The 26,713-nt window shown below is 40.9% G+C and overlaps 1 protein-coding gene across 1 annotated transcript in view; it reads left to right on the forward strand.

The window, feature by feature from the left end:
- MYO3B (myosin IIIB) overlaps positions 1 to 26,713 on the forward strand; it is a 511,858-nt gene that overhangs the window by 292,634 nt on the left and 192,511 nt on the right. The window contains exons 12-24 of the mRNA XM_024122281.1: positions 2,297 to 2,393; positions 3,372 to 3,488; positions 4,004 to 4,108; positions 6,509 to 6,592; positions 7,427 to 7,629; positions 12,028 to 12,126; positions 12,449 to 12,563; positions 19,658 to 19,784; positions 20,588 to 20,798; positions 21,601 to 21,748; positions 23,130 to 23,283; positions 24,499 to 24,587; positions 26,324 to 26,453. Coding sequence (XP_023978049.1) covers positions 2,297 to 2,393; positions 3,372 to 3,488; positions 4,004 to 4,108; positions 6,509 to 6,592; positions 7,427 to 7,629; positions 12,028 to 12,126; positions 12,449 to 12,563; positions 19,658 to 19,784; positions 20,588 to 20,798; positions 21,601 to 21,748; positions 23,130 to 23,283; positions 24,499 to 24,587; positions 26,324 to 26,453 — 1,679 coding nt within the window. The remainder of the gene's footprint in view (positions 1 to 2,296; positions 2,394 to 3,371; positions 3,489 to 4,003; positions 4,109 to 6,508; positions 6,593 to 7,426; positions 7,630 to 12,027; positions 12,127 to 12,448; positions 12,564 to 19,657; positions 19,785 to 20,587; positions 20,799 to 21,600; positions 21,749 to 23,129; positions 23,284 to 24,498; positions 24,588 to 26,323; positions 26,454 to 26,713) is intronic.

A 26,713-nucleotide genomic window follows, 5' to 3' on the forward strand; every position in this document is an offset into this window, starting at 1 on the left:
AATTTTTTTCTCTTCATTCTCTCCAAACACTATAGCCAAAGCAGGAAAATGAAGCAGGTAGCAGTTTCAGAAGAACACTAGTTGGGGAATACTGAGATAGGGCTGGAATATATTTTTTTCCCTGAGTGAGAAAATGAAGTGGTCTGTATCAGAGTGGAAATACCTTGCAAGCTCAGATTTGCGGACAGCATCTGCATGATTCCTGGAGGTTAAATCTGTGAGATAGATATACAGATAAGCTCTTCAGGGTTCAGAAGATAACAGTTTCGATCCTGGTGGTATTGCATTGTACATGTTCACAGTTATAGTCACGACTTTCTACTAGAGTTTATTTATTTGTGATATTGCAAGTGAGGTTTGTCAATGCTTCCATTTTTAGTTGGCTGTAAAAATGTCATCCAGCGTGCAGCTTGACATCCCTATATGCAGTTCAGGCTGACCTCAAGTCCAGGTCAGGAGTTACTGGAAGAAAAAAAAAAAAATCTCAGGAAACTCACCATTGACTCAGTGATATTTTGAATTCTGATTCCCCCGGTCAGCCTGTTACCATATACTTCTCAGAGTACCATGCATTCTGTCCAGGGTATTTAGCTGCATTCAATGGGGAGACAGAATGGAGAGTGCTTACTTCATCTTGATCCAAACCAGAGCTGTGGATTTTTTAAAAATTCCTGACTTTCTTTGTCAAAAGATGCTTGAAATAAACTCTAACATAGACTATTTCATACGATTGCAAGATATAAATTTAGGAAGGAGATAAACTAGCTGAATTTAATATGATGAGAATTTAATTTATTAAAAATATGTTGCAATATTTTGTTTTATGGTGAACTTCAAAGGAAAAAAATGCTTGGGTTTTATGTGAAGAGGATTTGGCCAGAAATGTTTACCCTCCTGCTGTTTTATTTGGCAAAGTGGCTAGATAGAAGCAGCTCTGAGTTTTTTAAAAAAAGCTGTTTTTCAAACAGATATGATTTTTCTTTAACATTACTAATATGTTAGAATACAGATGAATAAACTGTTCTGTCTAATAATAATTTTAAGATGCTTAGGTTATAAATTTGACTTTATTAAGTAAAATTAAGTTTCATCTACTTTGGACTTTTATATGAATTAGCAGCAAAATTGGTTCTAGCACTGGAGATGACTAATATCATGCTTAAAATACTCCTTCAAATCTATCAATAATAGGGATTAGGAAGTAACTTTTAATTTAATAGGCAGGAAGTTTTTTAAGTGCCTGGTGAGTACACTCCCAAGAGAAAATCTCACATATGTACACAAGGAGATGCACATAAAGATACTGAGTGCTGCTTTGTTTTTGATAGCAAAAAGTTGGAATCAGCCTAAATGTTGATCAAGACTGGGTAAAGAAATTGGTACATATTTATATGATGTAATATTACCCAGTGATTAAAGTGACAGTCACTTGCTCACTCACTCTCATTCTCTCTCTCTCTCTCTCCCTCGTTCCCTGTCTTTCTCTCTATGTATGTATGTGTGTGTGTCTATCCCTGTCACCTTTTATGCCCAGTATCATCACAGGTCCATATATATATATATATATATATGGAAAGAGAGAGAGAGATGGGAGAAGGGGGCGGTGGGGAATAATGATGTTGAATGGAAAAAAGATAAATTTGCAAAATGAAACCACCAGTATGATATCATTTTTATAATTTAACATACCAAATCTGTGTATTATGGATACATATATGTATATGACCAAATATTTTTTAATTGGAAGGATACCCACGAAATAGTGGTCACTCAGGAAAGGGGAGTGGGATGGAACATGGGTCCCAAAGGGATTTAAGATAAACAAGATAAAATGTAAGCATTTATCGATTCATTGGTATCTGCTATATTATTCTCAGAAGTTTTCTGTAGTTTCAAAAATTTCTCAAGAAGTGTGGGGTGGTGCTGGTTGACAGCAGGAGGGGACCTCAAGGGAAGTACCCTAGTGAGAATTACATGCCTGACACTGAACAGAAAACAATGCAAGGAAGTGCTGTGGTTGGCACGTAAGGAAAGCAGATATAAGTGTTAGATGGGCCCACTTGGCTGTGCTCCTCATGGCAGCGGAAGGCTTGAGCTCTGGAGCTCCCCTTACCCCTGGGAGCCCTGCAGTGATGGGGAGAGAGCTGGGGACCTGGACTGGACTTGCTCTTCCTGTCCCTTCTCTGAAGTCTCTGAACACATTGTGTGGTACGACTGTGGCTGAGTTGTTCTTGTTGCCTACTTTTTGCTATATTTTTTACTGCCTTAGTGCTAATATTCTCTGGATAAACTCTAGGCATGAAAGGATGCATACCAGAAGACCCTATCATGTGGAAGATGCTGAAAAATACTGCCTTGAGGATGATTTGGTCAATCTCGAGGTTCTGGATGAGGTACTCAATATTTAATAGACAATTTTCACCAATGACATTTGTTTCACATGAGTGGTATGACCTTTCTGTTGTAGATCATATTCTCCTAAGGTCACTTGAAACTTTAATTGTTTGTATAGCCTTGGGGTGAAGCTCAGGAACATTTGGTTGCTGTGACTATGATCCGGTGTTGTGTGCTTTTATAGTCCCTCAAATGTCCTAAATGATGAAGAGAAAAGGATTTGGATTTTTCCCGTAAAGGCCTTTGTATTGTAGGCTTAAATGATGTATTAGATCTGCTGAAATTATTTTCTGTTTATAGAAAAGTGCAACTTAACCCTTAAATTAAGATAGTTTTTTGTTCTTCATAAAGAGGAGCTTCATTTAGGGAAATAGTGAAGCTAATATAGCTTGAATTCTAAATTTGGAAACTGTGATAATCCCTATTTAAAATATGCATGTTTAATAGAGCTGTTAATTGCACTGGAGCTGCTTCTGCTGATTCTAGCTCTGGGGACCCTTAACTGCAATGCATGAATCACTAAAGTGTGATATAAAAGTGTTCAATTCTGCATTCCCACCACATAAATTTTAAGTGTAATGCTTTGAGAAATGAAGTTACAATTTGACTGTACTTTATTAATAGTAATGACCTATTAAATCAAATTCTAAATAGAACATTTTGGTTGGGTGAGACATGTTTTTCATAATAACAAACAAAATCTTTGTTGCATATGTCAGAGTCTCTTAGCAAGTCCTAAGTGGGCCGAATTCTTTTAGCATATTCCTAATTTTTTCTTTTTTCAAGGCAAATATCTGCATTTAGGATCATCAGGGTCCTAATGATTAGGATCCTAATCAATAGGGTATGACTTAAATGGACTATTTTAATATTTTAGAGAAAAATATTCTCGTAAGAATACATTTGTTGTTATTTTTAGGATCTCTCCCTTGACTGTAAATAATGTTTACTCTCAGTACTATTTATCCTCTTCTTAGGATACAATTATTCATCAGTTGCAGAAGCGTTATGTGGACTTACTGATTTATACATATGTTGGAGACATCTTAATTGCCTTAAACCCCTTCCAGAATCTAAACATATACTCTCCACAGGTAAGGGATCCTTTATGAGCATGTGGCTCCTTAATAGGAAATGTGAAATCTCAAGGGAAAATGAAAAGGGAGAAAAAATGAGAATAAAATGATGTCATCCTAGGGGTGTACATACCCCAAACTGAAGATAATAATGCGACACAGATGGAATTGTTACATTTTTGGGGTAACTTTTAAAGTTAATATGTAACAAAACAGCTAACATTCATTTAGTGCTTACCATATACCAGGCACTGGGTTACCTTGTTTATCTCTCACAAACCTGTGTGACAGGTAATATTATTAAGCCTATTTGGCAGATGAGGACACTTAGCATAGTGAAGTTAATGCCCTTCCACAAGCTTAGGAAGCCAGTAAGTGAAGAATTGGGATTTGAAGTCAGCTCTATAGACTCCAGAGCCTCAGCTCTACAACCTCCCTGATGCCACAGTTCCCCTAATAAGTGACAAAGCCTTGGTTTTGTGGGCAAAAGGTACTGGGACATTAGAAGAGTTCTTTAAGTTAATGTTTTTCAGTTTTCCAGACTTTATCATGGAGTGAAACGTGCCTCAAATCCCCCCCACATATTTGCATCAGCAGATGCTGCTTACCAATGCATGGTTACTTTCAACAAAGACCAGGTAAGAACTTACTGCCCTTCCCCACCAAGTCCCACAGTGGGATGTGTTCTGTCCTCCTCTGCAGCTCTTAAGTCTTCCTAAAAACTTTCCATTCTGGTTGCTGGTGCTGACTCAAGGAAATAGGCAGTAAAATAGTAGCTCAGTGGAACAGGAACAGTGATAAAGCCAGAGTAGCAGGAAAATGTGAAAACCCTTTTCAAGAAATGTGAAATGTCCTGATCAAGGGCACTCATTTCCCCTGGTAAAGTATAATAAGGATAATTCTAATATGAATATAAGAACATAGAGCTAACACAAACGTGATGACATGGCAATGACTGTCATAAAAATGGGATGGAGAATGACGGACATGAAGTTCTTTCCAATGAAGGTCTCAGAAATTTCATGGTCCAGTCCTTTTTGTATGAAATACTGCACACAGGTTGATAGTGGTTCTGCACCACACTGTTTAGCTGCTGAGAAATTGTGATGAATTGGGTAAAGACTGAACAAATCTTAAACTCAGTGCTAGTTAAACACAAAGCTCACCCATACGTTTTTACTTTCTGGGCCTCTGATTCACAGTGGTGGCATATCCAACCTTTGGCCCTTCCTGTACTTTCAATATGTGTGTTTTCCCTTCTGTCTTTACTCTGTTTGAAATAGAAACAATCTAATGTGGTGGGAAAATTTTATGAGAGAAGCACAATGTATATATTTCCTGAGACCTGTGAAGTCCCAGCTTTGGACTTGCTGAAGAGCTGATTGAAATTATAATAGTGCCAGTTACGAAATGGAGTACCTGGATTCACTATGTGTTAGAAACTTGGCTTCTCCACATTCTTACCTTTCCCAGAGACTTGTGAAATGTCCATAGAATTCATAGAAAGGAAGGAAATGAAGAGCGATATATGTGTTTCTCAAGTTAAAAAGTTACCCCACTGTGTTATCTTTTTTCTGACGCTAAATGTGTGTCTTTACCAACACCAGCCAGTTCTCCAATTCCCTGACACCAACTGGATGTCTAACAATTCAGTTCCATTCAATTCTGATGCGAACTATCCATATTTAGCACAGACCTCACAGGTTCAGGGCTCAGTCCACAAGACTGCCCCTACTTCAGACACCAGCTGTGAATGGGGTACCCAGGCTACCTACATTTCCTCCTGGCTGACTGCAAATTCAGGGATTCTCACAGCCCGCTACAGGTTTGATAATTCACTAGAATGACTCACAGAACTCAGGAAAACACTTTACTTAGGTTTACTTGGTTTTTATAAAGGATACAACTCAGGAGCAGCCAAATGGAAGAGATGCATAGGACAAGATACAGGGAGGAAAGTGGTGTAAAGCTTCCACGCATTATCCTCCTAGGTCTGCGACATATTCACACCAGAAGCTCTCTGAATCTTGTTGTTCAAGAGTTTTTATGACTCAATCTCTGGCCCTTCTCTCCTCCCCAGAAGTTGGGGTGGCGGGGGTGAAATTTCCCACCCTCTAAATCATGTGTTTGGTCTTTTTAGTAACCAGCCCCCATCCTGAAGCTGTCTTGGGCTCCACCTTGAACCACTTGGTTAGCAGTTAGGTTTGGTTGAAAGGGAATTGTTTGTGAATAACAAAGGACGCTCTCATCACTCCCGTCATTCAAGACATTCCAAGGGTTTTAGGAGCTCAGTGCCAGGAACCAGAGACAAAGACCAAATATATGTTTTTTTATTATACCACACCCACTAATCTCCTTTATATATACATAAAGAGCTCCTAGAAACAAATGGTAAAAACCAATAATATATATTTTTAAAAAAGCAAAATATGGACTGGTCACCAAAAAAGGAAAATATGAATGACCTTAAACTTACGAAAGGATGCCCAATCTCACTCATAATAAAAGAAGTGCAAATTAAAACTGTACCGAGGTATAATGTTTTGCCTTTCAGACTGGCAAAAATCCAACATAGCCATTTGGTGAGGGTGCAGGAGAACAGACACTTTCATATACTGATACAGTCCTTAAGAAAGCAATTTGGTGTTATCTGTCAGACTTATAAACGTGTTTACCTTTTGGTCCAACAATCCCATTTCTGGGAATTCATTCTACAAATGAACCTGCATATAAATATAATGACCTACGTGTCGGGTTATTCATTGCAGTATTGTTTGTAATGACATCGGGAAGAACTCAAGTATCCATCAATATGGGACGGGTTAAATAGACTATGGTACATCTATATGAGGGAGCGACAAACGACTGAAAAGGTTGAGGAAGCTCTCGGTGTACTGAAATGGAAAGATTCCTAAGATACATTGCTCAGTGAAGATTTAAGGTATACAGTGGTAGATGTTATATGAAAGCCATAGCTGAACACACAGGGTGTTTACTGTGCTTTGAATTCTTCACCAACACTTCATTTTCTGTGTTAGTGCATTGTCATCAGTGGAGAAAGTGGCTCTGGGAAGACGGAAAGCGCCCACCTGATAGTTCAGCATTTGACTTTCTTGGGAAAGGTATTGACGACCTGCTTTCTGTATCATGGTTAGAAGACTGCGTATTTTCTAAATGATGGAAATACTGGTTTTTATTAGGGGTTACATAGAAACATTCCATCTTTATTATGTTCACCTCCTGATCGCTAGGCCTCTTAAGATGTCAGCATGTCCTCCACCTTTCACATAGTGAAGAAAATAATGCCAGCACCAATTTACTAGATTATCGGCAATTAATTTTTCATGTTTTCAATGTAATATAAACATTCAGCCATTAAGTAGTAAAAGTGGTTAAACATTAGGAGCAGGAGCAGGGAGAGCCACTAAGGTGATTAAAGGATTGGAAAATAGAACTCTCTGAACAAAAGTTGAGGGAAATGGAAATTTTCAGCTTGGTGAAATGGACCTCAAAGGTATAGCATTAAAGATACCCTAGCAGTTGCTTATACTCAGAATTAGTGTATTATGAGACTAAGAACAAATTTAAGAGTATTTTTTACAGATGAGGTTTATTGAATATTATAGTGAATAACTGAGAAAAGTGATGGTATCTCTCTATTTAAAATTCTTTCTAAGCTCTTCAGGCATTTTATCTGTCAAGAATTTTAAGAGAAGTATAGCTGGTTGTAAAAACTAATGACCTAATCTAGCCTCATCTGATGCTTATACACCTGGGGAAATGCTCATCTGAGAAAACAATGCTGGTGATTGATGCTAATTTCCCCAAATGGAGTTTTTTCCCCCAGAGGATAAATGTGAAATCTGTGGGCTGGGTGGTGTGGGTGGACCTTGCGTGGCAGCTCTGTTGGAGTAATGTTTCTGGAGGCTCCTCCTGACTATTCTTGTTTGGCACAGGCAAATAATCAGACCTTGAGAGAGAAAATTCTGCAAGTCAACTCTCTGGTGGAAGCCTTTGGAAATGCATGCACTGCCATCAATGACAATTCCAGCCGTTTTGGAAAATATCTGGAAATGATGTTTACACCAACTGGAGCTGTGATGGGGGCAAGAATCTCTGAATATCTTCTTGAAAAATCCAGAGTTATAAAACAGGCAGCGTAAGTGCACTATTTTCTCGCTCTGGCTTTGCGCTGCAATATAGACCGGGCGGCTTTGGGAATTTTCATGGCTCCATTCACCCTTGTTCTTAGCATCCTTGCCCCCCATCCCCACCCGCAGCCTCCCCAAGAGCAAGGAATTATTTAAGCAGAGGATAAGTGGTGACTTCTAACCTAAAAGATGTTTACAAGCAGAGTAGAAAGGGCTGGATGGGATTACATTGGGATAGGTATGCCCATTCCTCCTGAGTTTGTTATACCAGGTAGAATATAACAATATGCAGTTACTTTTAAAAATCATTAGGTCCCTTAAAATTGAGCTTGTCTATCAAAAAAAAGCACTGAGAATATTCCACATGTTCATTTTTTCCCTAGATTGAGAGAGGAAAAAATCTTTTGTTGTAAGAAGAACAGTATAGCAATAGTCCAATAGCATGGACTGCCCCTGGTTCAAGTGCTGGCTCTGACCTTGACTGTGTGACCTTGGGTATGTCCCCTAACCTCTCTGTGCCTCATCTGTGAAATGGAGATACTACTAGAGCCTACCTCATGGGTTTGTTGTGAGGATCAGTGAGTTTGTTTATATAAAATGACTTTAAAAAGTACGTGGGTTGGTATATGTGATCAGAGAGTTAGCCACTGTTATTACTGTTGCAGGACACCAGACTTCCTCAGGGGCATGGCTCCCTTCATGCATTAATCAGTAATTATTTGTTGAATTCCTGCTGTGTGCCAGTGCTGTGCTCTCTGTTGGAGTTGCAAGAGTGAACAAAATAGACAAGGTCCCAGTGTTCATGGGGCTTGGGGTGGATAGGGGATGGTGGCAGGGGAATCACAGGCATTAAGCACAAAAAACCATAAATGCAGACCAAGTGTGATAAGTACCAGGAAGCAAAGTAAGGTGCTATGAAGGTAAAACAGGAGACAGGGCAATAACCTAGTCCAGGAAGAGAGGGCTCCCTGTGTAAGAGACGTTGAATCTGAGGACCACGAGGAGTGAGCCAACGAGATGAGATGGGGACAGGAGTGGGGAGGAGGGAGAGAGGAGCAAAGACAAGACTGAGGCCAGATCATGCAGGGCTTTGGAACCAGGCTGAGGAACCTTATTCTAAAGGCAATTCTTCTGAATCTTATTCTAAAGGTAATAGGAAGCCATTTAACATTTTCAAGAAGGGGAGTCTCAAAAACCAACTTGCATTTTGATATAATGAAATAATGGCTCTGGCTTCAGTGGGGCAAATGGATTGGAGGAGATGCAAGAAGTACAGTTATGACATTGAGACCACTAGGAGGCTGGTTTCAAATCCATGTGAGCGGGAATGTTAGCCTGCGCTGAGGTGGTAGCGGTGGAGATGGGGATGCAGGGAAGCTGATGCATCTGAGAGATACTGTGCAAGTAGAACCCACAGGACTTGTTTTAGGTTCAGAACCCCAGCATCTTCTTTTATCATATACCTGCAGTTTCCTCACAAAATAGGGACTGACATGAAAATTAAACAAATGTACAGAAGGCTAGAGTCAGTCATTTTAGCTTCCGTGTGGTGTCTCGATTAATGTTTATGAGGTCCCTACTTCTTTCTTCCCAAATTAGGGTGATTTTAAAGTTTAGGGAGCTATCTCTGAGAGAATGGAAATTATAGTTTTCTGTGTTCCAATGTAAAGTGGTCTTTTATAAGGAAAATGTGAGGAGGGTTCCAGTCACAGCTATGTCACTTATTAATAGAACTATCCTTATACCTTACTTTCCTCATATGCAAAAAGGGCATGATAAAGCCAACCTCACAGGGCTGTTATGAGAATTAAATGAGATGATATGTGATTTTTACCAAATATAGAATCTGAAACATAATTGGTACCTAATAAACCACAACTTATTATTATTATTAAATTTAGTCAATATGATAACACTAATGGATAAAATAGACTGAAGACATTGGATGAGGAGAGGATGGGACCTGTGCAAGTTCTGTTTGTCTGACCTTTCTGGTTCTGTCCTCCTCCAGCACATAGTAGGACTCACCCTCTTGGAACCCTGTGGCTGGATATGGTCATAGGACTAGTTCTGGCAAATGAGCATTTAATGGAAAGACCCTCCAGAGTGCTGGCAAAGTGCAAGATGGTGGCTGCTCCATCAGCCCGGGCCCAGTGACTCTGATGAGCAACCTCCCCACCCCTCGCACCGTGACCCTCAGTAGACAAGTACTCTGAGCAAGAAGTAAGACTTTATTGAGTTAAGCCACTAAGATCTTGGGATGTTTGTTACTGCAACCAGATGGATGTTGGTAGGCAAAGCTTGGAAGAATTGAGCACTAGAAGTATCTGCAAAAATCTATAGGAAGGTAGGACCACGATGGGCCAGCCAATGCCTGCACTTTTACCAGAGGCGGAAGAACAACTGGCATTCATGCGGGGCATACCAGTTCTTGAAGCCCTGTAAAGGCCTTCCCGTCTCGGTGAATGGTGCCACCATCACCAGATACTCAAGGTAGAAAACTGGGAGGCAGCCTCCAGGTCCCTTTCCCTCACCACCCTCATTCATTCCATCTGGACAGTCTTTTAGTTGTTTTTCCAAAACGTATCTTTAAGCTTACCCTTGTTCTCCATCATCCCTGCCATTACCCTGTCCAAGTCACTCCCTGTCTCACCAGATCCTCCTAATTGGTCTCCTTGCATCCATCTTAACTTCTTACAGTCTAGTCGCACACTTACAGTTTAAAACACTTCAAAGAATTCTAATTGCATAACCAACAAAATCCTCATTATGGCCTGACAAGGCCTTTTGTGGGCTGACCCTGCCCACCTGCCCACCCACTTCTCACCAGCCTTCTTCTGCTCTACATGGATATCATGCTCAGAGCCTTTTTGTATACGCTGCTCCCTCTCTTCGGAATCCTTCCCCCTTCTCTCTGTAGCTCCTTCCAGTCCCTTCTCACTCTTCCAAGTTTGATTTTAGTGTTATTTCCTTCCAGAGTCCTTCCCTTGACTTGACACAAGTGGCCCTCATCCCCCAGCGTTGTTCATCTCAGTCCCTTGTTTGTTTCTTTCAAAGCCCTCATCACCAGTTTCCCCATTGATTCATCTGACTCCATCACTAGAAGGAAGCTCCAGAGGGCATGAATCCTCTGAGTCCTGTATCCCTGGCACCTAGTGCAGTGCCTGCCATGCTTGGCACTCAATAAGCTTATTAGCTGAGTGAACAAATGGGTGAGAAATGGCAAGTAGAGACATCTAGAACACAGGGCAGAGCTAAGAGTGTATCAGAAGAGCTTGGACAGGATAAACAACCAGAGGAAGACTAGGATATCCAGGAGATGCTGAAGAAAAGAGTGGGGCCCTTGTCACAGATAGGGACAAGGAGTAGAAGGAAGACAAGATTTCTTTCACTGAGCTACGTTGGCCAAGGTGAGGATTTGAGAAAATCCTGGGGCATCAACAGAAGAGAATGACCTCCTCCAAAGGAGAGAAAGGGATGTAGAGCAGGGCTTTTCAAACTATCTTTGCTGAAAGACTAGCTTTTTCAAAAAATATTGGGTTGGCCCAAAAATTTGTTTGGGTTTTTCCTTAAGATGTTACGGAAAAATCCGAACGAACTTTTGGGCCACCCCAATAGTAGTTCACAATCTATTGTGAACCAATACTTTCGTAAAATGTAATTGAAATGTATTATCAGAAAAACTGTCATACTCTTAGATGTCATAGCAATATCACTTGCTATAAAATGTCTAGACATAGACTTTCTAGTTCCTTGTCGTATCATAAGCTGACAGCAATCCACAGACCACACTGAGAGCAGCATCCATCCGAAAGAACCCTGGCCATGGTGGCCTAAAAGAGGGTGCATAGCAGGAGACCAAGGGATGGATGCATGCCATTTTGAATCATATTTGAGAGAATACAAGTTTGAGAGAGTAGTCACCTCTCTTCTGCAACCAATTCCCCTCCCTAACTTGCTGTACACCTGGCTAGCTGCTTCCTGTCTTGGGCTTCAGTAAAGTAGGGAGTTTGGCTGATTTCGCTAAGCTGGACATCACTGTCTCTGAAGCAACATGGGCTACAAACAGAAGACGAGTGGCACAGACGTGTAATTATTTGTTCTGGAAAGATCTCTAAACATATGTAACCTGAGCTGTTACCTATAAATGTTCCATTCTCTAAAACCTCCTTCTGCATATAGTAAACATAAGTGTGTTTAATAGTGTGACATTGTGGCAATTACTATACTAATCCTATCACTATTGCTATTCTGTAATTGGGAAGTAGCATATTTAATTGCCTGTAAATGCAAATTTGCTACAGAATAATATTTTGCACAGAAAGGAAACTATATAAATTACTTGGAGTGGGGAAGCCCAGAATATGTTGTTAGTAATGTCCCTTTCCTTTTTTTTTTTTCCCCAGGGGAGAGAAAAATTTTCACATATTTTACTATGTTTATGCTGGCCTTTATCACCAAAAGAAACTTTCTGAGTTCAGACTTCCTGAGGAAAAGCCTCCTAGGTAAGTGTCAGGGGGTTTTAGTTGTTAATTTTAAATGAATATACAATTAGCAATGGACAAAACTTGGAAATAGAGCTGTTCTCCTAACTGGACACTCAGTCCCTTTAGCTGAAATGCCCACATGAGATGGCAGGAACTACATCTCCCTTTGCATTTTCTAGAAAGTTCAAAAACTCAATTGCAGCCATTTTACTCAGCATGTGCACCATTATTTTATCACTGTAAGGAAATGCCCTTGCACAGAAGGAGCCCAATGATGCCCTGGTATTTGGGGTGCCATTGCCAAGTCAGTGCTCATTCTGTTTGGTCATACTCTCTGTAGGTACATAGCTGATGAAACTGGAAGGGTGATGCACAACATAACTTCCAAGGAATCTTACAGAAGACAGTTTGAAGCAATTCAGCATTGCTTCAGGATTATAGGGTTCACTGACAAGGTAAGTGATTGTCAGCAGAGAAAGAAACTCAAGTGTTAATATTCTTGGGTGAATGTGAGTGTAGATATGAATGTTCTAACTTGGGGCTGGACACTTGCTTTTCAAATGCCATGCTGGTCATACTATAAGGTCTTGCTACTCAAAAGTGTGATGCGCGGATGAGAAACATTGTCATTACACAAGACTTGTTAGAAATGCAGACTCTCAGATCCAACTAAGAACAGCAGAATCAGAATCTCCATTTAAATAAGATGCGAGGTGAACATTAAAATATAAGTACCCTTGTAAGTGCCATGTGCCTGTGAATTGCTGTCTCTGTCATCAGTTCACACCAGCTGTGATAACAAACACCTAAACAAGGCTGCCCTTTTCTGAGTTGGGGTTGTTCCAGCCATTAGAGTGAATTGTGTGATAAGAGTATAGGAATATGTAGGTTACCCCCAAGCCACAGGAGTATATTTATGCAGGTAGTTCCTTGTGCCCCCAAACAAATTAATTTAAACCTTTTCAACTTTCTTGCAGTCACTTCCTTCTCCATGGCACACAGTTGCACATTATTAGCCATAGCTCTAAGTACTGTACTACCCTTATCATACTAGCTACAGGCTGTCTCTATTAAATATATGCCAGAGGTGACAGAAAATATTTATTACCCTAGGCTCAAATATTACTCTGTGGTACATTTATGTCATAGTTTCTGGGCTTCTTGCCATCAATTTTGTAAAATATACAGATTCTTTTGCTTTTCCAACAAAGGAGGTGAATGATTAGGAGGTAAGTGAGAGTGTTTAAATCTTCAGGGATTAGATTACAAGACACTTGAGTTACCCTGGGACAGCCACTCTGGATAAAGGATTGCTTTTGTAATCTATTGAGTTTGGCCAGCCCTTTCCTCCCCAGCATGGTTGATTTTAGTCATAAAAATACTTTTCTTCTTTCTAGCCAGCTGTTAATTTTCTCTGTCAGCCTCCCACAGACTTTAAACTGACAGACAGTGGAAAATCCCAAAAGTCAGATACAAATAGAAATATATTTCCCTTGGCTCCTTAGAGGAGAGCAACTAAACAGCTTCCAGCATTGTTAAAGGACCTTTATGGTTATTAATTTTTAGAGCTGGTTGTTATCGAAGGTGCATCACCAGAAAAGTCAGAGTTCAGTGGAGATGGCAGTAGAGCCATTTAAAGTCACCTGGGTCATGCCAAAGTGTTTAGGGACATACTTTCTTGAAAGGGTTACAGGAACAGTAGAGAAGTCAGTCATAGGGTTAATAATATTTTGCATTCCATAAGTACAATGATGGTTGCAGAATACTGTGGAGAGATTGGTACTAGCTTTAAAGGAAAGGCTATAATATCAGCCCTGTCCAATGATAGAAATGTGCTGCAAATAATAATAAAACAGATGCTGTTTTAAGTAAACAGAATTAAAAACGTTAAGTATGTATCCTTGAAGTAAGCCATCCCGAACCCCTATGGGAAAAAAAGTCTAGTAGAAATGAATGAATGGCTGCATAAATAGATACGAAAATAAAGAAGCATAAAAGGTGGTAAACATTTTAAATTCGTGCCTGGTCTGGACTGTTAAATGAATAATCAGACTGGAATTATATGTATATATGTAGATATTCACCATGTCCACTGTTAATTCATCCTGGAAATAAGCACAATTTATGTCTGTTAGCAGCCCTGGAAATGGAAGGAAGAGTCTAGATCTTATCTTTCTTATCCTTAATTCTTTGGTTATATCTCTGTCTGTATCTCTATAGACAAACCATTTTGCTGAATCGACTCAGTTTGCTTTATGTTTGTAAACTCAAAGTAGTTTGACTAAATTCAGAAAGATTCAGTTGACTGTGGTCAGGCAGTAGATGCTAAATAGCTGATGTAACAGAATTTCTCTTAAGTTTTTCTGAGGGACATTTCTAGACAAAGCTTGAATGAGCTGGTCAATTTAATAAAAATTATGGATGGTCCCTATCCTTTCTTATAATGTCACTAATTCAGATGCCCTTCAGTTTTTCCCAAACCCTTAGAGCTCCTGGACTCAGGAGCCTGTGACGAAGTGAGAGAGTGGCATGGACATATATACACTACCAAACGTAGGGTGGATAGCTAGTGGGAAGCAGCTGCATAGCACAGGGAGATAAGCTAGGTGGTTTGTGACCACCTAGAGGGGTGGGATAGGGAGGGTGGGAGGGAGGGAGACGCAAGAGGGAAGAGATATGGGAACATATGTATATGTATATATATTGTAAAGCAGAAACTTTACATATGTAAAGTTTATATATATATGTATATACATATGTATATAGTAAAGTAGAAACTAACATACCATTGTAAAGCAATTATACTCCAATAAAGATGTTAAGAAATAAAAATAAAAATAAATAAATAAATAAATAAATAAATAAATAAATAAATAAATAAATTCTGGGACACCAGCCAAAAGTATCTGAAAGAACCCTTGACCCTACGTTTATTGTAAAGAAACTTCACTGGTGGAAGGAATCTTCCCATAACTATGAAGTTCCTCATGGGGGTGGGGGGTTATACTTAAAACCCTATGATAAAGATCAGTGCTTTTCTACTCTTAGTTTGTTTGTTTGGGTTTTTGTTTGTTTGTTTTTTCCTTAACATCTTTTTTGGAGTATAACTGCTTTACAATGTGTTAGTTTCTGCTGTATAACAAAGTGAATCAGCGATACTATACATATATCCCCATATACCCTCCCTCTTGCATCTCCCTCCCACCCTCCCTATTCCATCTACTCTTATTTTTGGATTAAACTATACTATTTTTGTTTAATATTATGCTTGTCTTGCTGGGATATGAATTATCATAACATATTAAATAAATTGAGATTTAGGTATGTTTATGTTTAATACTACATGAAGAGTTTTTGGCAGGTTATCTGTGATGGTCAAGATTGGACATTTACTGCAGATCACTTGATGAAGAGTTTAGGGAGAAGGCTTTGTGATTAGGGCAAATTTTTTTCCTTTTCTTCGAAACAGATTATGGATTGGGAGAGTACTGCTGAGGATAGACTGAGGGTTATATGTTAAAATGTTAATTGGGGGTGTTGAGGATTTCAGGTGTCTTAAAGACAATAGGACTTACCATTGACTTTAAAAAAAGAAAACAAAAAAACCTTTATTGACGTATGATTGACATGCCAAAAAAAATTTTTTTTAAACCAACTACTGACTTGCAAGTTACAAAGGTTGTGAGCCTCTGAAAAGGGAACTGAGTAAAGGCATTGGAATAGAGCCTGTAAGGGAGAAGGCCCTTCAGCTGGGCCTAATGCAGTGCTTTGGGCAAAACTGGTGAAAAACTCAAGACGTTAAAAAAGAAGTATGGTAAAGAGAGACTGAGAGGGCAAGTAAATTCCTAGGGAGATACCAGAGACACAACTGCCATGAGATGCCCATGAACCCGGCCAGAGGTAATTTCCTTAAATCACCTACAGGCTAACAGAGAAAACCAGGATTCTTCTCAACTTTCCACTTAGCCTCAACTCTATGGAGAGAATACCTATCTCAGTGAAAGAGGTATCTTCTGAGAGAAAGAGAGAAGAAGCCAAGACCATACATCCTGCGTGGGGCTTTGGTGGAGAAATGCTTCCCCACTTTTGCTGATTGGTGGTGAAACTGAATTCACACTCATCAACAGTGAATTGGGAACCCTAATTGGAGGAGTTGTTAGTCTTCTTAATAAATTTTCCTGTCCTGAGTGAAGTGATTCCATTTTATCATATAGAAAGTTGGAAATTGGTAAGAAATAAAAAAGAGAGCAGCTTAGCAGGATTCTATAGGAAAGACAGGGTTACCAGGAAAAGCTTCATAGCTGGAGATGAGGCAAGAGAAAATGAGCAAGGTAAGGAAGGTGAAAAATCCTTCCCAGGATGGCTATGCGGGGAAGAGAAGAGACATTGGATTAAGTATTAGGGAGGGAGGAATAATCCCACAGATGGACATACTACTGATTGAACTCTACCCTTATATGAATAATGTTTTGACCTGAACACAGGAGTGGATGTAGGTTCCTAGGCCAGAAAAGAAGAACTAATTAGCCCAAGAATGGGACTAAAGAGTCAAGTGGAATAGCCTGGAAATGGAGCAGGGGAGCACTGTAAGGCTAATACCTCCATAATGAGGTGATGAGCGTTGGTCACCCCTTCTGGAGTTCCCTTCTCTGAACCAAGGAAGGAGACCTAATCTGCTGTTAACTTCAGTCTTTTGCACAGTGCTTGAACCCCAAAATTTTTGCTGAAGGTTATAGGTAGTTCTCCTCTTTGAAAGAGGAAATCTAAGCATTATGCTGAAAAGAATATTGTCAAAGACACAAAAGGTGAGGGTGTGGTCTTTGACTGTCATTTCCTTTGGGGATGGTCATCCCAGTGGTGAAATGCCTGGAAGTCTTATTTTGGGAGGTTTCATAGCTTGTATAGTTATACATAGTGTGTGTGTTTGTGTGTGTGTGTGTGTATGTTTTAATTAGAAGAAATACTTTTTTCCCTAAGTATATTGAGAGTTTTAGATAAGCTCTTTTTTTAATGCATTCTTTTTTTTAAATTAATTTAATTTATTTATTTTTGGCTGTGTTGGGTGTTCATTGCTATGTGCGGGCTTTCTCTAGTTGCCACTAGCGGGGGCTACCCTTCGTTGCCGTGCGCAGGCTTCTCATTGCAGTGGCTTCTCTTGTTGTGGAGCACGCGCTCTAGGCACGCGGGCTCAGTAGTTGTGGCTCGTAGGCTCTACAGCGCAGGCTCAGTAGTTGTGGTGCATGGGCTTAGTTGCTCTGCGGCATGTGGGGTCTTACCAGACCAGGGCCCAAACCCGTGTCCCCTTCATTGGCAGACGGATTCTTAACCACTGCACCACCTGGGAAGCCCTAGATAAGCTCTTGAGATAACTGTGTATAGAAATGACAGATATGCAACTCACTGCTGTGGAGTCTCTGTTTTACTCTCTGGGATCTGCTTCTGTGGGGAGTTGCTGGATGCATTCTGTAAGCCTCACACTGTATTGATCAAGGTAATGAGGTGCTGTCATGTTAAATCCATGCTAGTCCCAGAAAACCTGTTTGGTAGGTGTTCTCCTTAGCCACTTTTAAGTTGTGTGATTAAAACAGTGATTCTTGAAGTCAGGAACATGACATCTTGCCTTTGATTTAGGAGTTTGAAGAACAGTATTTTTCTATAGTGGAAGCCCAGTTTAAAATTCTCATTTGTCTTTGTAGCATTGTCATGTATCCAGCAGATGTCACTGTTACAGTCCGTGTTCAGCTTTTTGGCTTTACTGAGCATTGTTCGCAGGAAGGCTCGATTTGGGGACAATGCTTTATCAATGGTCTAATGACAGTTCCTATTAGTTTGCTGCTATGTATAGTACTAAATCCAGTTCCCTGTCCGAGTATTTTTTGTGGAAGTACTTTTCTCTATCTATAAGCATAATACGCAGAAATTTCCTGGCTATATATTTCATTTCTCACCTACAGGAAATGCAAATATTTAAATAAATAATTGTACTTTATTTATTTATCTTACCATTAATGATACTTATGTATTCCACTTTCAGTATAAAAGAGGACTTAGAGCAGCTGAACTGTTTTTACCCACATCACTTCTGTCTTTACCAAATGTGTAGAGTTTTCTTCCCCACACCAACCAATTCTCCTATGATTCAATTCAATTCTGACACTGTCTAACCTGGAGTTAGCTTCTGATCGCACAAGTTAGGGGCTTTGTCCCACAAGACTGCCCCCACTTCAGGTACCAGTTGCAATTCCCATGTTCTCATATTTCTGATGGACTGGCTATAAATTGGGAGTTCCCAAGACCTCCCCCTCCTCAGGTTCACTAATTTGATAGAAGGACTCACAGAACTCAGGAAAACAGTTTACTTACTATTACTGGTTTATTATAAAGGATACAACTCAGGAACAGACAAATGGAAGAGATGCATAGGGCAAGGTATTGGGAGAGGGGACACCACCTCCTTTTACCACCTTCCTGTGTTCGCCAACCCGGAAGTGCTCCAAACCTCATCAATTAGTGATTTTAGTGGAGGCGCCATTACATACGCATGACTGATCAAGCCATTGCCTACTGAGAATTAACTCCATCTCCAGCCAGTATCCCCTCCTTGAGGTGTCGGGTTCCACTAAAAGTTCCAACCCTTGAATCACTTCGTTGGTGCCTCTGGCAACCAGCCCTTCCCCCACCTATCCTCCAGGAGTCACCTCATTAGCACAGACTCAAGTGTGGTTGAAAGGGGCTTATCGTGAATAACAACACCCTTCTCACCCCTATCACTCAGAAAATTCCTGGAGTTTTAAAAACTCTTGTGCCAGGAATGGGTATGAAGACCAAATATATATTGGGCTGGCCAGAAAGTTCATAAAATCCCGAATAAACTTTTTGGCCAACCCAATATTATTGTATTAAAACACCACAGATAATTTCTAGTGAGTCTTTCAAAAGATTTTCTGACCTCATTCATGACTATATACTCCATAATTTAACTTTGAATGTTCTAGTGAAACATCAGTGAATGCCCTGCCAACTATTTCATAAAAGCTATATTCAAAAGAGGTTAAGGAAACATATCCACTCTTGTTTTGAAGAAAGAACCATACCTGAATTTGGGAGCTGGTATTAGTTAGGGTGAAAGGCTAAAAGTGGCTGAAAGAACAAAGAAGATCAGTTCTCTCTAATGTAAGCATTCCAAGGCAAGAGTTTCAGGTTGTACAACATCTCTGTTCCATGAGGTCATTGGTCTCAGGCACCCTAATCAGTGGTACAGTTGAGGCTGGGTTGCTGGGAGCTCCATCCAGCAATAACGGACAAAATGCTTGGAGGAGGCAGGCTCCATTCTGTAAGGCAGGCCTGGAAATGGCCCACGTTGTTCTGCTTGCTCCTTTCTTAAGAATTTAGTTACATGGCCTAACTGCAAGGGAGGCTTGGAAAATTTTTTGTGTGCCCAGAAGAAGGGGGAGGATGGACATTGGTTGACAACTAGCAGTTTGCACCACAGCACTAGTAATCTAATTGACTGGCAGTGACCAAACATGGTTCTTGATGTCCTTTTCAGGAGGTGCACTCAGTGTACAGAATTTTGGCTGGGATTTTGAATATTGGAAACATTGAGTTTGCAGCTATTTCCTCTCAACATCAAACTGATAAAAGTGAGGTGCCCAATGCAGAAGCCTTGGAAAATGGTAATTATTTGACACCTGTGCACTGTGTGGCTAAAGTACACATTTCTTTTACTTTCAGAGTTTTTCAAGACTCTGAAATATGGTGTTTTGTTGCTGGTCGTTCAACTGGCTCTGGGCGTTTTCACTAACCAGTAGTATTTCCCAGAGGCTGTCTTGTAGAACATCAGTGTTCTTTTCATAAGTGGCAAATAGATGTTCTTCAGAAAAGAATTCCATGCCAGGTAACTCTGGGCAGTGATTCTCACCGGTGGCTGCTTTTGAAAATCATCTACAAATTTTTGAAAAAAATACGAGAGGTTGGACCTCACTCTAAATTCACTGAATCAGCATCTTCAGGGGACAAAGCTGGCACCTATTTATTTTTAAAGTTCCACAGGTAATAATGGTGGCACAAGGAATAAGAATCCTGAGTTAGAAAAAAACTGATTTAAATAAACACCTTTTGTGTTAAACTGTAGCACTTTTTATGGTCTTTAATATACTAATGTGCTTTGTGATTCTCTAAGAGCAGACTATACTCTCCAGCAACTGCTCCAACTTATTTGACCAAAGACCACCTCCTTCCGCATTTTCTTCATCTAACATGTGTGAAGAGCTTTCAGAACAGTTTGGGAGGTATTGCATCAGTCTGGGTGCTTCTTGGGGTTAAGGACCCGGCTTGTTTATCCTTGGCCCTGAAGTGCTGAGGATGAGCCTGGCATGTAGCTGGTGTTAAGTAAATACTGGCTAGATGAATGGATGGATGGGTGGATGGATAGATGGATGTCTGCATTCTCCGGCATCATCCTTACCCTCTCTTCTAGCTGCCTCGGTTCTCTGTATCAGCCCTGAAGAGCTCCAGGAGGCCCTTACCTCACACTGCGTGGTCACCCGGGGTGAGACCATCATCCGCGCCAACACCGTCGACAGGGCCTCGGATGTCCGAGATGCCATGTCCAAAGCCCTGTATGGGAGGCTTTTCAGTTGGATCGTAAATCGCATCAATACACTCCTGCAGCCAGACAAAAACTTACGGCAAGTTCCCCCGGAGAGCAGAGGCCTTGGGGAAAGTTGTCATTGACCCCAGTGTCTCTTAGAGATTGCAAGAGGAAGCATTTGGTTCTCTCTTGGGTTTTCTTTAGTGAAGACCTCAGGCCATCTCCTTTAAAAGACGCAGTGTTGATACCCGAGAGGCTCATGATTGACGGGGCCATTACAGTGCAGTGTTTAAGAGAACAGTCTTGGCTGGGAGCTGGGAAAACTGGGTTTGCATCCAAGCTTCACAGCTTCATCAGTGCATGTTCTAGGTCATAGTTTTCTCATCTGTAAAATGAGTATAATACACTCATCATAGTGTTGCTTTTAGAATCAACTGAGACATTTCATGAAAAGTGTTTAAAGCACAGTATCTCACAGTATTATTACTACTACAGCTTTTTCTTTGCTAAGCATTAGTGGTTTCTAGATTGTGGAAGAATTGACAACATCAAACTCTAGAGTCTTCTTCCAACTAAGCTTTGTGTGTGAGAAAGTAGAAGAATAAATGAGCAGCAGCTCCAGCCCCTTCAAACAGAGTGGTTCCTCTTTAATCTCTTTATAAATGGAGCTTCTGAGGAAGGTTTGAAAGGATTCTACTGCTTTAAAACAAGAAGTTGGAAGTACTGTTGAGAAACTCAAGGAACCAATGGTTTAACACACAGTTTCTCCCCTGAAGGTGGCAGGATGCCGATTTCCCTGAGTGGCTACATGTTTTGACAAAATGCAGGCACGTATATTCTCACTGTCCTGAGATGGCTGTTTCCTCCCCTAAAAGGTTTTATTCTTCTCTCTCATGCAGTACTTCAGACGATGGTATGAACGTGGGGATCTTGGATATCTTTGGATTCGAGAACTTTCAGAGAAATTCATTTGAGCAGCTCTGCATAAACATCGCCAATGAGCAAATCCAATACTATTTCAATCAGCATGTTTTTGCTCTTGAGGAGGTAACAGTGAACTCTGAAGGCACTAGAGCTGGTGGGAAAGGTGGCTGCAGGCTGCTCAGAGTTTGAAGCAGAAACCCTGTTAGGTTAACAAGCCAAAGACTCCAAAGAAAAACCACTGGTGACTCAGCTCAGTGCTTTGTGACCACCTAGAGGGGTGGGAGGGAGGCGCAAGAGGGAGAGGATATGAGGATATACATGTGCATATAGCTGATTCACTTTGTTATACAGCAGAAACTAACACAACATCGTAAAGCAATTATACTCCAATAAAGGTGTTAAAAAAAACACAACCCACTGGTGAGGCAGTCCTGTCAAAATAACTCAACAGTCTAAATTTAGTCTGGAAAAAAAGAGGTGTCGATTTCTGTGGAAAGGTACATTTCCTCCCTTGAGTGAAGCTGGTGACAAGCCAATTATTTAAATGTTGTTTCCAAACTGATTCATGTGCATTGCTCAGAATGCTACATTCTCTTCTGCTTTATTTAACTAAAAATATCTATGATCGTGTCCAAAATGACTCAGGATGATCTTGAACTCAGGACACTGGTTCTTGTTGTTCTTAACTCCCAAACTGGCCATCCCCATACCCTCTCTTGCACACCAGACCCCGCAAGAAGTGGTTGGGTATCTTCAGGGAGGAATAAGAGATGTTCTTGGTTTTCGCAAAATGGAAATCTTTCCCCTGTTTAATGGTAAATAAAACAGGATGTGAAGCTAGTGGACCCAAAGGCTAGGGGCCCTTCTCCTCCACCACAGCCTGTACCCCAACCCCAAGACTCTCCTGTATGAAGAGGGAATATGTAGTTGCACAAACTAAACGTTCTGACCAAGCTCCTTGTTTTAATACAGGAGCAGGGACACACAAACTACTATGATTAGATAAACACAAAGACATGGACTAAAAATACCAGTATTAGTTTTATCACTGGAACTGGATAAATCTGTATTGCACTCTTCTCCCTACTCAGTTATACAAAACTAGACCTTATTTCAGTCCAGTTTCCTTCCATTTATCTTCCTGGGATATCTGGAGTTTTTCTAGTTTTTTAGTCTGAGATGATTCCTCTGCACAATCCTTTGCAGAAGATGGAAATCTGCTTTCTTCCTGGTCTAAACCTTACTTGTCACTAAAATAAAAAATTTTCAGCTTCCCTTCCTTTCTACATCAGTTTCTCAATTCTGAGTCCCCAGGTCAGTGTTTGGGAGACAGAGAGCCATCCCTTCTCTTGCCACCTTCACCTGCCTACCGCAGAAGAGCCCTCTCCCACTCACATAATAAAATACACCCTGTTCAGTGTTGCCAGACACAAAAAGTGCAGGCAAACTGGTGGTACCTAGGCCAGTTTTGGGCTGGAGAGATTCACAATCCGTTTCCTTCCAGATGGAGTATCAGAATGAGGGCATTGACGTGACACCCGTGGAGTATGAGGACAATCGCCCCCTCTTGGATATGTTCCTCCAGAAACCTCTGGGACTGCTTGCACTTCTGGATGAGGAAAGTAGGTTTCCCCAAGCAACGGACCAGACCCTGGTTGGTAGGTACCTTTTGGAAAAGGCAGAAGAGAACTTGGCTACTGGGCTCACGTCATCACATGAATGTGGTTTAAGGAATCTTTCCTGTGTGTTTTGGCTACCTGGTGATTGTGAAAATATAGACCCTGCTTTTAATGAGTTGAAATGTTCAGAACACGTCCTGGTAGAATTTGACGGCAAACCCGTCACCATCTCTCAGACCTTGCTCACTTTCCTATTTCTGCAAATGGAAATACCTTTGCCCTATGTTAAGATCATTAAGATCATTTTTTCCACCTTCTGCTCCCTTATTTCCCATAACCAGTACTTGATTCCCCTCCTTTTTCATGTCCTTCTCTCGTATCTCCACCTGGACGCCCAGCCATCTCCAGTCCAAGTTTGTACAGAAGCCCCTGCTGGTCTCCTGGGTTCCAGGCTCATATTCTCCCCCTCTACCCTGGACATCCCAGCTAATTTAGTCTTCCTAAAGCTACCTTTTCATTAGGTTACCATTATCTATGAAGTGATGGTGAAACACCTCCTTCTGGCCTTCAAGGCCTTCTGTGCTTTACCCCTATACCCAATGACCTACTCCTCCTTCTTTGTGAATCTTCAGTGTTGCACATGGTCCTGTCTCTCACTTACATTGTGAGATCCTTGGGCAACAAAGCCCCAACCCTTGCATCCCTTTACTAGTTAGCACAGTTCCTCACACGGAGTAGGTTGTCAGTCACAACAAAAGCAAAACTATTTGTAGAGGGAGGAACACGAAGTTTCAAGCCTTTTTCCCAGATGAAAAATTGATCTGTGGGAGAGATTCATTTCTAGGAGTTGAGATTGTCACCCTCAAGTGACTTCCTTTTATCTATAAAATTGTCACAAGTTGCCAAGAGGAGTATAAACCAGGGTTATTTGCCTTCCATGGAATATCTTCATAGTTCTAAAGCTAATTAGCTGGTCTCCTGGTGGCATCAGTGTTCATTCTAGGAGTTCTCAGAGCAGAGCATGATATCGTAGGGAACAGCCTGACACTAAAGACAACATGAAACAAGTAAATGAGAACTCAGTTGTAAATGCCCATCACATGGGGGAATCTTTCTCCATCACTGAACATACAAGAATAATATCAGGCTACTCTGAACTTCCTTATTCTGGGTCATCATGGTTCGAGGAGCACACTTTTGTCCGAAGGACCAAATAGTTCACGTTGTAACTTTTAAACATGAAAATCCACACAGATAAATTTGAAGATAATCTCCGATGCAAATACGTCTGGAGGCCCAAAGGAATGGAGCTGTGCTTTGGCATTCAGCACTATGCTGGAAAGGTGAGACACGTCAGTTATTAAACCTGAACTTGACAAGGGGTAAGTGTCAACCGTACCCTGTTTGTGGCCCTCACGAAATTGCTTGCAGATTCCTTTCTCCATTTAATTCTTCTTGAATACCTAATCATAATTCCCAAACTTTCTCAGTGGTGTTGCTCACAGAAAGTAGCCTCTGGCAAAGAAGCACTTTCTCGCTGGGGTGGCCCACAGAGCTGCCATCTGCTTCTCACCTGAGGTTTGGCCTAGAAGTGACAGCTCTCCAGAGGGAAAACATATTATAGCTTTTGCAGCGTTCAGTGGTGAATGTTCACATTCAAAAGTCATTTGGAGATGTGTAGGTAATGGAGGAGGGTTAATATCACAGTGGGGCTCAATTTTTAGTACTTCGTAGCCCAAGTGTGTGTCTACAGGGCACCAAAAATGTCTAGATGAAAAGGAAATAAAAAAACAACTCCATCATCCAGATGTTAAGCTTTTACAACATTAACTGAAATTTCCATTTTTCACCCATTATGCCTAATTCTCAATTTCAAGTTCCTGAAGCGAATTAGTGAGTGATTGAGGAAATTCTTTCCCCCTGTAGCCAACAATTCATTGCGCACGTTACTCTCAAAGGAGCGGCGTGAATTATGGCTAATTGGTTCCCGCAGGGTCTGCTGAGGCCCTGGGTCCAGAAAATGGATAGGAGTTCAATGAAAGGTATTTCTGATTATTTTGTTGATTTGAGACTTATTGACATTATTTTTCACATTCACATCATGGCATGGAAATTAATTTTGCCTGACTGGAGGTTGGTTAAAAGGCAGTCTAATACAAGTGAAGAGGTGGTTTTTCCCTCCACATAATACATCATGGTATCTATTTTGGATCTTTGCTAGAAATTGCAATCCAGTTTTTGCTCTTAAAAACTTAATTTACCTTAGCATTGAAGCCTGAGTGCGTATGACATCTACCCTGATCCCCGCGTCCCCATTCTTCTCTGCTCTTCTGCCTTCCATTCCTGTCCCTTTTCTCACACCTCTCTTCCCGTCTCTCTGTCCTTTTTCACCTATTTCCTACCCACCCCTCTTCTTCCCTCTTTCTCCCTCTTGTCCTTTCTTGACTTTAAAGGAAAAATAGGATCCTTTTCCTTCTGGGCTCTGTGTCTTTTCCTGAATTCATTTGTCACTCAACACTTATTTCATTGGAACATCCCTTAAAATTGCACTGACCTGGATCCCGTCTGTCCTGAGAATCGAGAACTGCTCAGAATCCCTGAGCCATCACTCAGGTGCCACGAGAACCTTGGGAAGAGTGAGGGTGCAGTGGTTGTGAGCATGGAGCCAAACTGCCCAGGTTGGGATACCTGCCCACCGCTGGTGACACGTGTGACCATGGGCACATTATTCAGCCTCTCTCTAAGCCTCTGTTTGCCCACAGTAAAATAGAGATAATAACAGTGTTAACCTCGTAGGGTGGATGCTTCCTATATTGTGAGTGCCTGATACAATTATTCTAATGTGATATATCTTTGACAGGACTCTTCTTCAAAGAATAATTGAACAAGAGGTTAAGATAAACTGACCTCAAAAATTACAATTTTCCCCCCTTATATGGTGGTCTGGGTTTAAAAGCATGGCTGTGTCAAGATGAATTCTATACAGAGGTTGATTAATTACTGACCTTGGACAGTGTGCCCGTGTCGCCAGTGATGGGGTTGGTATTGGCTCACTTGTGCTTTACTATTTGTGTTGCAGGTATTATATGATGCTTCTGGGGTTCTTGAGAAAAACAGAGACACTCTCCCTGCTGATGTGGTTGTCGTACTGAGGACATCGGAAAACCAGCTTCTTCAGCAACTCTTCTCAATCCCTTTGACCAAAACAGGTACTTGGAACCGCCCTGACAGCCCTGGGTCTGATGCTTTTATAAGCCCTGCTGGGGTTTTCCATTTCGTTTCTAAATCCTGCCAGGGCTGCACTACTAACATTTTGAACTTTGAGCAGGTGTAAAGGTCTATTCAGCTAAGTTCAAGAAAAGGAAAGTGATTGTTTCTTTTGCATCTAATTGCACAGCATCGGGCTATGTATACATGTGTGTACACACACACACACACACACACACACACACACACACACACACACACA

Source organism: Physeter macrocephalus, chromosome 2 (genome assembly GCF_002837175.3).
Source record: "Physeter macrocephalus isolate SW-GA chromosome 2, ASM283717v5, whole genome shotgun sequence".
Lineage (NCBI taxonomy): Eukaryota > Metazoa > Chordata > Mammalia > Artiodactyla > Physeteridae > Physeter > Physeter macrocephalus.